This window comes from Corvus cornix, chromosome 21 (assembly GCF_000738735.6).
Source record: "Corvus cornix cornix isolate S_Up_H32 chromosome 21, ASM73873v5, whole genome shotgun sequence".
NCBI lineage: Eukaryota > Metazoa > Chordata > Aves > Passeriformes > Corvidae > Corvus > Corvus cornix.
In genome coordinates, this window is record NC_046350.1 from 5082447 (window position 1) to 5093250 (window position 10804).

A 10804-nucleotide genomic window follows, 5' to 3' on the forward strand; every position below is an offset into this window, starting at 1 on the left:
TGCCCGCCCCGCCCGCTCCGCCGCCATCGCGGCCCGGCCGCCCGCTCCCCGCCTGCCTCCCTCCCTCCGCCGCGGGCAGGAGGGACCGCCCGGGGCCTGGCGGTCGCGGAGAGGTGAGCGGGGCCTGCGCCAGCAGCGAGCGGGGAGGAACGGGCGGGCTGCCTCCCTCTCTCCCCCCCTCCCTGCCTTTCTCCTTCTCCCTCTCTTTCCCCTTCTCCTTCCCTCCTTTTCCCACCTCACTCCGTTTCTCCCTCTCTTCTTCACTTTCTCTGCACCTTTCCTCTCTCCCTTTCAGTCCCTCCCTTCCTCTTTCCCTTCTTCCCTCCTCCTCTGCTTCCTCTTTCCCCCTTCTCCCTTTCATTCCCTCCCTCCCCTTTCCCTCTTTCCCCCTCTCCCTTTCAGCCCCTCCCTCCTTCTCTCTCCCTCTTTCCCCCCTTTTCCCCCTTTTTCCCCTCTCCCTTTCACTCTCTCCATCCCTCCCCTCCCTCTTTGTCCTCCTGTGCTCCCTCACTTCTGCTCCGTTGTCTTCTTACCCAGATGGGAAAGGAGGATTTGCGGTCGTAGCCCTTTATTTTCCGCCTTTCAGATGTAAATATTCATCCACGTGAGGGTTTGAGGCGTGTTTAAATCCCAATAATTGAAATATTTCGCTGGTTTTTTTGCTGCCCGTGGTGAAGGTGGCTGTGGAGTGGGCATCAGAACGAATAATTGTGTTAAAATAGAAAGGTATTATTTAATTTATATTTTAAAGTCACAGCTGGTTTCTTTAGAGAAAAAAAATCGTTAATTTTTTGATTTCAAGAGGTGTGACTTCAAAAATAAAATACTGTAGGTTGTATCAATGATTTAGAGCAATTCTGGCAAAATTCAGGTTAAACAAATTTATTCTGAGTTGAGGTGGAATATTTGACCACATATAACTGTTACTCATGGGTTAAAAGTTCTTTTTAAAATACATTTTGCCTATTTGTAATAGAGAGGGCTATAGAAATTTAATAATATGTCATACTGGAGACATTGCTTTGTGTTTTCATTTATTTCTGCCTGAATTTCCTTGTGTAAAATCAAATAACTCCCCAAACTCCTGAGGGGAAAGTTAATTAAATAGCAGCTGTTAATTAGTGTGTGTTCTGTAGGTGAGTTATAAGGGATAATGCTTCCTTTGTCCTGTAATTCAGCAGGGAATTTCCTTCTCTCACCCTGAAGTTTTATTTATTTACCTGGGAGAGAATCATCAGAAATTCAAAATCCTTCACTCCCAAGTCAGGTTCTTGTTTGTTATTCATTTCAGAGAACTGGGTGTGTTAAAACAGTAAAAACAGCAGATGAATTTAATTTAGAACAGGGGTAAATTTATAATTATTTGCTCCAAAAGGCCTTTAGGACAGAAAGGAATGGAGTAAAATATCCCAAGTTGGAAGGGATCCCAAGGATCACCCAGTTCACTTAGGGTTTTGTTATTAAGATTTTATGTGATTCTTGCTCCTTAAAACCCAAGATAATTTAATTTATATTTCAGATACAATCCATAAAGTGAGTTCTGCACAAATCTGGAGCAGTGTCCACGAACTTCTGTGTCTGTTCAAATGCTATTTATTAATTGTTTTGATTAGATGAGCAACAACAGCAATAAGAGAGCACCAACCACAGCAACCCAGAGGCTGAAACAAGACTACCTGAGGATTAAAAAAGATCCAGTGCCTTACATCTGTGCAGAGCCCCTCCCATCCAATATCCTGGAATGGTAGGAATTGGGGAGGGAATTGGGGTGGGAATTGGGGTGGATGGTTCCTCACTCAAGGACAGAACAAGATTTTCAAGTCTGGCTCCCTCTGTCCTTGAGTTTGGGGAGGTGGAAAAGGAAACTTTGGCTGAGGTTGATCCTGATTTTTTTTTTTTTTTTTTTTTTTGGATTTTGATGGCTTTGTGTGGTTGGGATTGATCCTGGGGGTTTTTTGGGATATTGTGTGGTTTCCCAGTGTTCCATTTCCCTTTTTTCCAGGCACTACGTGGTGCGAGGGCCTGAGCTGACCCCCTATGAAGGTAAAGCCCTGCCTGTGGTGTTTGCATGGAAATTCAGGAATTCCAGGGGGGTGGGAAGAGGCAGAATAATCCCACTAAAAAGAGCTCCTAAAACTTCCAGTGCCAGTTCAGAGCTATGGGAAAGAGATAAAGAAACAGTGATGCTGCTGTCAATCATTTTCCTGTTATCGAGGGCTTTAATAAAATAAAATTTAGGTTAAACTGAAGACAAATATTCGTATTAAATTTCATTATGTTTTACAGCAAACATTCTCTAATTTATGACAAAGATAATCTCAAAATTCCCATTTTTACCACAGAAATGTTCTCAGTGAACTGAGATTAAAATTCTGTTTTGGAATTTTTCTGCAGAAAGGTTGAAATGTAAAAGCCTCATTGATCTGTTGTAGTCACAGAATTCACAGTGGCTTCTGGAGCCTCTCAAAAATGCCTTTGGAATTTGGATTCTTCAGTTAATTCCTAGAAAAATGACCAGTTTGTGTTGGATTAAATATATTTTGGCTGGTTTTCCTTAAATATATCCCAGCCTGGACAGCAGAAAACCCTGTTTGTAAGAGAGAATGTGAGGAAATTCCTGCAGAGTAAATCCAGAGCAGGTTTGGATGATTATCCCTGAGTTTTAGAGGTCCAGGATGAAAAGTTTGGTTTCTTTAGTGAGAGGGGGAGAAGGAATAAATCAGAGGGGTTTATTTAACCCATTTTTGGGTAGTTTAGGAGAAGGAATGAATCAGAGGGGTTTATTTAACCCATTTTTGGGTAGTTTAGGAGAAGGAATGAATCAGAGGGGTTTATTTAACCCATTTTTGGGGTAGTTTAGGAGAAGGAATGAATCAGAGGGGTTTATTTACCCCATTTTTGGGGTAGTTTAGGAGAAGGAATAAATCAGAGGGGTTTATTTAACCCATTTTTGGGTAGTTTAGGACTTGATCTTGATGCCCAAGCAGTGACTGCCCTCTCTCTGTGTGCTGCAGGTGGATATTACCATGGAAAACTAATATTCCCCCGAGAATTCCCCTTCAAACCTCCTAGTATTTATATGATTACACCCAATGGAAGGTTTAAGTGTAACACAAGGTAAGGACTTCCTTCCACCTCTTCAGCAATTCCAGCTCTGTGCACAACTCCCCAGCATTCCCATGGCCAATCCAACCCTCTCTGTGCCTGGTTGTTGTTTTTAAGGTTGTGTCTTTCCATCACGGATTTCCACCCGGATACCTGGAATCCAGCCTGGTCAGTGTCCACAATCCTGACAGGCCTCCTCAGTTTTATGGTGGAGAAAGGCCCCACCCTGGGCAGCATCGAGACATCCGAGTTCACAGTGAGTTCCAGAGGCTGGGATGGGCTTTTGGGGGAAGCTTTGGGAATTTGGGATGTCTCAGGGATAAAGCGTGGTTGGGATTTTGTTCCTCTTTCCAGCCTCTAGCACAGAGCCCTGATCCCACAGGAACAACAATTAACATAATTTATGCCTATAAACATATATTTTAGTGAATAATACTCAGAAATTTGATGTTTTAAGTGTTACAAACCGCTTGGCTGCAGGTTTGCACCGTTCCTGTGGGGAATCAGGGGTTGAATTGAAACGTAGTGATTTAATTTTCATGCAATTGCTGATAATCTGTGTTTCCTCCCCAGAAAAGGCAGCTGGCTGCACAGAGCTTAGCATTTAATTTAAAAGATAAAGTCTTCTGTGAGCTCTTCCCTGAAGTGGTGGAGGTAAGGGAATATTCATTCATCATTCATTATCCCTACAATAATTCAGTTTTCTGTGCTGCTTCAGCTTCTCCTGGTCAGGATTTTCCCAGACTGGAGCTTCATTTGTTAATCTTGGAAACCTTTTAAAAGGTGTTAATTATTTATTAGAAGAGCCTTTTTCCAGGTTTTTCCTTATCCCTGAGCTGTGTGGGATTTCAGATTTGATTCCTCTCTTCCTGTTCCTAAAGGAGTTCACAAAGCTCTGATTTAGGACCCATTCTCCCTCTGTTGTCTTTTGGAAGAGAAAAGCTTTTTCTCTGTTTCCTTTCTTCCTCAGGCAGAAAGAACTAGAAATGGAAGGGTTTAATTGTGTTTTCTTAGCATTTCCAAAAATGCCAGAGGATGGGAGATGCTTCCTGGTGAACTGAAGGCAGCAGGAGATATTTTAACATGGAATACTTGGAGTCCTAATCCTAAACTCCTCTAATTGCTTCCTTAATTTTTTTTTAATGTCTTGTGTTCAAACCAATCTGGACACACAAGAACTTGACATTTCTGAAAAAAAGTCTTAAAAATGAAAAATAAAGTGGGCAAAATTTTGACCAGTGATTGTTGGTGTCAAGCACTGAATTTGGTCATTTTGGAGGAGTTGGGGAGCTCTTGGTACAATTGAAACACAGTTAATTTATGACAATTAAAGAAGTGTTCCATATAAATGTATTACAATTAAAGAAATTACCTTATAAATTTATTACAGTTAAAGATCTGTTCCATATAAATGTATTACAATTAAAGAAATTACCTTATAAATTTATTACAGTTAAAGATCTGTTCCATATAAATGTATTACAATTAGAGAAAATACCTTATAAATTTATTACAATTAAAGAACTGCTCCATATAAATGTATTACAATTAGAGAAAATACCTTATAAATTTATTACAATTAAAGAACTGCTCCATATAAATGTATTACAATTAGAGAAATTACCCTATAAATTTATTACAGTTAAAGAACTGTTTACATAAATTTATTCTATTTAAGAACTGTTCAGTATAAATTTCTGGAAGAACTTGTGTTCTCATCTCTCCACTTCCCACCACTGAGCTTTCTTTAATCTTGATCATTTCTTTAATCCTTTAATCATTGATTGGGAAGCTTCTCCCTTCCCTGTGCAGGAGATAAAAGCACCCAAATCATCCCAACTTCCACTTCCATTGAATTTTCTCTTTCCCTCTGCAGAGGATGAAACAAAAGCACCCAAATCACCACAACTTCCACTTCTCACCACTGAATTTTCTCTTTCCCTCTGCAGAGGATGAAACAAAAGCACCCAACTGCTCCAGGAAGTGCAGTTGGCCTTCAGGAAGGCAAAATCACTTTGGAATCAGTGGGAATTCCCACATCCAGCATTGGTTTGGAGTTGTTCACTTTGGAGCTTCTCATTTTGGGAGGGAAATTGTAACAGTTCATTCTCATCCAACTTCCACTTTCCCATTCAGTTTTCTCTTTCCCTCTGCAGAGGATGAAACCAAATCACCACAACTCCTCACCACTGAATTTCCTCTTTCCCTCTGCAGAGAATGAAACAAAAACACCCAAATCACAACAACTTCCACTTCTCACCACTGAATTTTGTCTTTCCCTGTGCAGGAGATGAAACAAAAGCATCCAACTGCTCCAGGAAGGCAAAACCACTTTGGAATCAGTGGGAATTCCCACATCCCAGTTGTTCACTTCGGAGCTTCTCATTTTGGGAGGGAAATTGTAACAGTTCATTCTCATCCAACTTCCACTTCTCACCACTGAATTTTCTCTTTCCCTCTGCAGAGAATGAAACAAAAACACCCAAATCACCACAACTTCCTCTTCTCACCACTGAATTTCCTCTTTCCCTCTGCAGGAGATCAAACAAAAGCAGAAAGCACAGGAAGAGCTGAGCTCCAGACCGCCCTCGCTGCCTCTCCCCGATGTTGTTCCGGATGGGGATGCCCACTTTGGGCAGAATGGGCACCCCCTGCTGAACGGGCACGTGCCCCTGGCCCCTGCCCACCCCGCCGGGCTCCAGCAGCCCCACAGGAACCACGGACTCTTGGGAGGAGCCCTGGCGAACTTGTTTGTCATCGTGGGCTTTGCAGCCTTTGCCTACACAGTCAAGTACGTCCTGAGGAGCATAGCACAAGAGTGAGGGGACAAAAACACCCCCCAAAAGACCAAATTTTAGTGGTAGTTGGCTCTGGCACTGGGATAAAATTTGGGATTTGTTGCCATGGGGTTGCGTTGGGAGTTTGGGTGAAGCGGATTTTGCTGCTGGCTGAGAAGTCAAAGCATTATTGATGAGACACTACATTTTTAGTGCTTTGATTTGTAGAGTTCTCCTCCCATCTGTGGTTTGAAATTGGGAAATCTTCAGCACATACTTTTTACTCCATTGAATTTTTAAAAATCCCATCGTTCCTGCATCTTTTATTTTCCTTAGGGAAGAGGTTGGACAGGTGGGCAGGGATCCAAACAGAGATTCCACGTGGACTTGGGAAAAGGGGTTGGTGAATATTGATTTTACAGGAAATTTGGTTTCTTTTAATTTCAAATAAAATGCCCATCCTTGCATATCTAGTCAGTAGTGATTAGATGAGTGGGAAAAACAACACCAAATGTGTCAAATGCGTTGTCAAAATTGTCACAACATCACTGCAGGTTTTCTTTGGCCTCCAGGAAATGCAGTTGGCCATCAGCAAGGCAAAAAAATAACAAAAACAACAACTTTGGAATCAGTGGGAATTCCCACATCCAGTGTTGGTTTGGAGTTGTTCACTTTGGAGCTTTTCATTTTGGGAGGGAAATTGTAACAGTTCATTCTCATCACGAGGGGCCACTGGTGAAACAAAGAATAAAAGTGCACCCACCCCATGGAGAGAGTTGGTTGTGTGTTCCAAAAATCTGCATTTTTTGGCTCTGGGGATGGAGGGAACAGCACCTGGGAAGGGAAAAATTCCAATTATTTCAGTGGGAATAACGAAGCAGCTCCCTCAGAGGCAGCTGAGTTTGTGTAAACCTTTCAATTTCATTCCACTTCAAGTTTTGCTTAAACTCTTTAAAACCATCAAATCCTAACCCCAAAATTCATCTGCTGAGGGAAAACCTTCAGTTTAGTTCCACTTGCTTCAAGTTTTGCTTCAAGTCTTAAAAAAAAAAACAACCCCAACCCCAAAATTCATCTGGGATTCTGGAAATATTTTGCCCTCGACCCCAAATTTCATTGGAAAATCTGGAAATATTTTCCTTTTAGGTGTGATTCCCTCACACTTCCCCTTCAGGTGTTGTTAAATGAAATACTGAGGTTTCTTTCACTGTATCCAACACTAAACTTCCCAAATCTGTCTGATTTTTTTTCTTTTTTAATTCAGTTTGCTTGATTTTTTTTTTTTTTAATTCATTTTCTCCAAATGCTTTGTTTTAGAGGCAAACTTGGTTGTGCCTTCCAGAAGTGACAAAACCCCCACAAAAAGGGTCCTAACAGGGCTAAACCCCCTGAATTTCATGGTAAAGTCTTATTTGAATGATTCTAAAAAGCCCCAAATAAATAATTCCTCATGTGTTTAAGAATCTTCTCAGAACTGCTTTATTTTCCCTTCCAGATTTCTTCTTTTTTAGCTTCTCCTTGAGGAATTTTAAGCAAAAAATCTCCCAAACCCCTGAATTTTGAAGCAAAACTCGTGAGGCAGAACTCAGAGCATCCCAAAACGTCACCAGTTCCCTGCTCTAGGTAGGAATCCCCAAAATTAGAACAGAGATTAGAAAATCTTCACTAAAAAAATTCCTAAATCTGATTTTCCTGACTTCAGGATGTGGGGAAAAAAAGCTAGGTTTTAAAATAGGTGTATAAATCCTTGATTATTTATTTTCTTACCAAATCTTAATTTATTACTTGTCTTTTTTTTTTTTTTTTTTTTTTTTAATTTACCTCTTTTGCTTGACCAGCTCTTGGAAAAGTTGTGCTGGGAAGAGTGGGAATGTCCTGGTTTTCCTGCAGGGCTGGGATTTTCAGGCTGGCTTTGGTTTTTTCCCTGATTTTTTCTCCAAGCAGAAGCACCTGGAGCTGAGATTTTAACCCCTCTCAGTCCTTTTTGTGTTCTCCCACTGCCTTTTCCTGCCTTTTTCCATTGCTGATCCACCTTTATCCTCTCCCATGGAAATTTTTATCCACAAAAAAAATCCCCAAAAGGAGGCTTTGGGAGCAGCTTTTGGGACCTGTTCCTAACCAAGCTCCCAAGAAAAATCCCTGGAAAAAGTGAATAAAAGGCTTTTTATGACATTAAAAAAATGGGATTTAAGCTACACCTGAAGGTGGATCCTGTTTTTAGGGAGTGGAAAATCGGGAACAAAATTCCTTTGGTGAAACCTTGGACATGCTGTGGGGTTGGTTTGGTTTGTTTTTTTTTTTTTTCCCCTAAAAATGGGTTGTATTTAAAGGCCAAAATTCCAACTGCAGATTTATTTTTAATTCCCTGGATTTGGAGGAAGACTTGAGAATCATTCCAGGTGCCATTTGTGGGATGCTGGGAGCAATCCCTGTGGATTCCAGGAGTTTGATCCAGCTCCTTGCCTTTGGGAATTGAATCTTTATTCCCTTTTTTTGGGGGGGTTGTGTTCTCCTGAGAGTGCAGGATCTGAGCTTCCTGTTCCCAAAGCATGGAGGAAAAATTCCCATGCCCTGTAATTAAATTCAAATTTCCCTCTCAGGATATAATCTTGGAATAAATCCTTGACTTCCATGCTGCAATTCCATGCATTTCTGTAAAATTGGTATAATTTGATGGTTGGGAGCTTTCCCACATTTAAGAACTCTTCATTTTTTAATTAAAAAATCCTGGATTTTTTGGAAGTTCTCCCCTTTTCCCTGCAGATTCCAAGGTCATGGAAGTTCCCTCGCTCCAGGAATGTCCCGAGGAGTGGGAATGGCTGCATTGTAATGTTTGTTCATAATAAACATCCATGAGAAATTAACTTTGTGGGGCTGTTCTTGGGAAAAAAATCCTTGGGAAGAAATGGAATTGGGAATATTTCAGTTCATTAATATAGAAATATAAATATATGGATGAAAAAACAGCATTTTTCCTGATTTTTTTCCCTTTCCAGTTGGATTTTCCAGCCTCCCTTCAATGTCTCAGTGTCTTTTCTTCACCTGCCCATTTATAATTCCAATTATTCCCTTAAACCTTGTGTTCCTAAAGGTAATTTTGGAATAGATTTGAATACTTTCTGCTAATCATTATTAATTTCTACTAATAATTATTGGCAATTAACGGTTAATTTGTCAGGGAGGGAAATTCCGAACGAGGTGATGCCGTTTGCATGGAAAAAATGTTATTCTGAAAGCAGGAAAATCACATTTCCAGTGGAAAAATCACCCCCACAGGAAAAGGAATGAATTTAATAGAAACTCCAAGCATTCCCATATTCCTACAAATTGTTTTCCGAGCCATGAGTGAGGAGGGTTCATTAGGATTAATTGGGAATTCTTAATTAGCGCTGAAAGCTTTGCCCCACCCCGGTTCTTTCCTATTTGGAGCGAGAGAAACTTGGGAGCCGCAGGGATTTTTTTTCCCCGTTTTTCCGGGAATTTCGGTGGTTTTGGGGATTGGCCACGAGGTGGCGCGGCCGCGTCGGGATTCGGGAATGGAGCGGGGTCTTTTTGGAATTCTGGAATATCCTGAGCTGGGAATGATCCCGAGGATCATGGATCCAGCTCCTGGTCCCGCCAGTCGCACCCTGTGCATCCCTGGGAGCGTTGTCCCAACGTTCCTGGAGCTCTGGCAGCCTTGGGAATGTCACCATTCCCTGGGGAGCCTTTCTATGGGATTAGCATAAAATCCTGGAATGTTTTGGGTTGGAGGGAGTTTAAATCCCAGCCATTCCCACCCCATCCAAGGGCAGGGACCTCCCACTATCCCGGGCTGCTCCAAGCTGGCCTTGGACACTCGCAGGGATGGGGCAGCCACAGCTTCTCTGGGAATCCCATCCCAGGGAAGAGTTTATTCCCTGCTCCTGATCTTTATGGAGCAGGACTTGGGATTTGTGTCAGCCACTGGTTTCAAAAATCCCCATCTCCGTGCCAAGGATTGGGAATTGTTTGATAAATCTCCAATAAATAACTGGGAAAATCCCACCCTTTGCACTTTTTCCCTTTGGAGATTATTCCCTGCATAGGTCAGGCCTATCCTGAGGCAAATGGGAATTGCAGAAGCAGGGATTGAAGGATCAGAGCTCAATTTCTTCCTGACTTTTCATTCCTCTGGCTGCACACAATTTTTCCAAGGCCGGGATTCCCATTTTCCCACCGTTTGGAAACGTTCCTGTGGCTCCTTGTAGGATTTTCTCCACTTCCACCCTGTCCTGGTGCAGAATTGATGTTGTTCCCTTCTTCCTCATTCCCATTTTTCCTGTGGTGATGCTGAGCTCAGAGAAGGATTTATTTCTCTTCCATGGAATCATGGAATCTGTTCAGGTTGGAAAACACCTTTAGGATCATCCAATCCAACCTGAACCACATCCCCAGGTGCCACATCCACGTTTTTTTAGGGATGGCGATTCCACCACTTCCCTGCCCAGCCTGATCCAATGCTTTACAACCCTTCCTGTGGGAAAAAAATTCCCAAATATCCAATTTTAACCTTCCTTGGAACACCTTGAGGTTGCTTCCACTCATCCTGGGAGAAGGGATCAACCCCCAGTTCCTGTGAGCTCCTGGACTTGCTGTTTTATAAAAGGACAACATCGGAATTCCCCTAAAAGGACATCAGAATTCCCCAATTCTTTTGGAAGCTGGATGCTTCAAAGCTGGGATGTGCCCAACAATTCCCTCCAGGTGCTCTGGAATAGGAGGCTGGAAGGGAGGCACCACTTATTCCAGCCCAAAATAGGGAAAAGGATGTTTGGGATGCAGCTCCAACCCCTCCATCCCCCCAGGAGCAGCCAGAACTCTCCCAAACACAGCCAGGATTGATCTTCCCTAAATCCACGCTGGGATTTGGCTCTGGGAATGGCAAAGCTGAGCCTGGAGCT

General features: G+C 42.2%; 1 protein-coding gene across 2 annotated transcripts; it reads left to right on the plus strand.

Annotated features, from left to right (window-relative positions):
- Positions 1–8746, plus strand: UBE2J2 (ubiquitin conjugating enzyme E2 J2). Of its 2 annotated transcripts, none has more exons than XM_039564046.1 (7): positions 1–113; positions 1614–1744; positions 2003–2043; positions 3015–3117; positions 3223–3361; positions 3679–3759; positions 5643–8746. In XM_039564046.1, the coding sequence occupies exons 2-7, from the start codon at positions 1614–1616 to the stop codon at positions 5925–5927; spliced, it is 780 nt and encodes a 259-aa protein (XP_039419980.1). In that variant the 5' UTR covers positions 1–113; the 3' UTR covers positions 5928–8746. The 2 variants fall into 2 exon arrangements, with proteins under 2 accessions (XP_039419980.1, XP_039419981.1); XM_039564047.1 differs by lacking the exon at positions 1–113 and adding an exon at positions 629–726.
- Positions 8747–10804: the final 2058 nt, after the last annotated feature.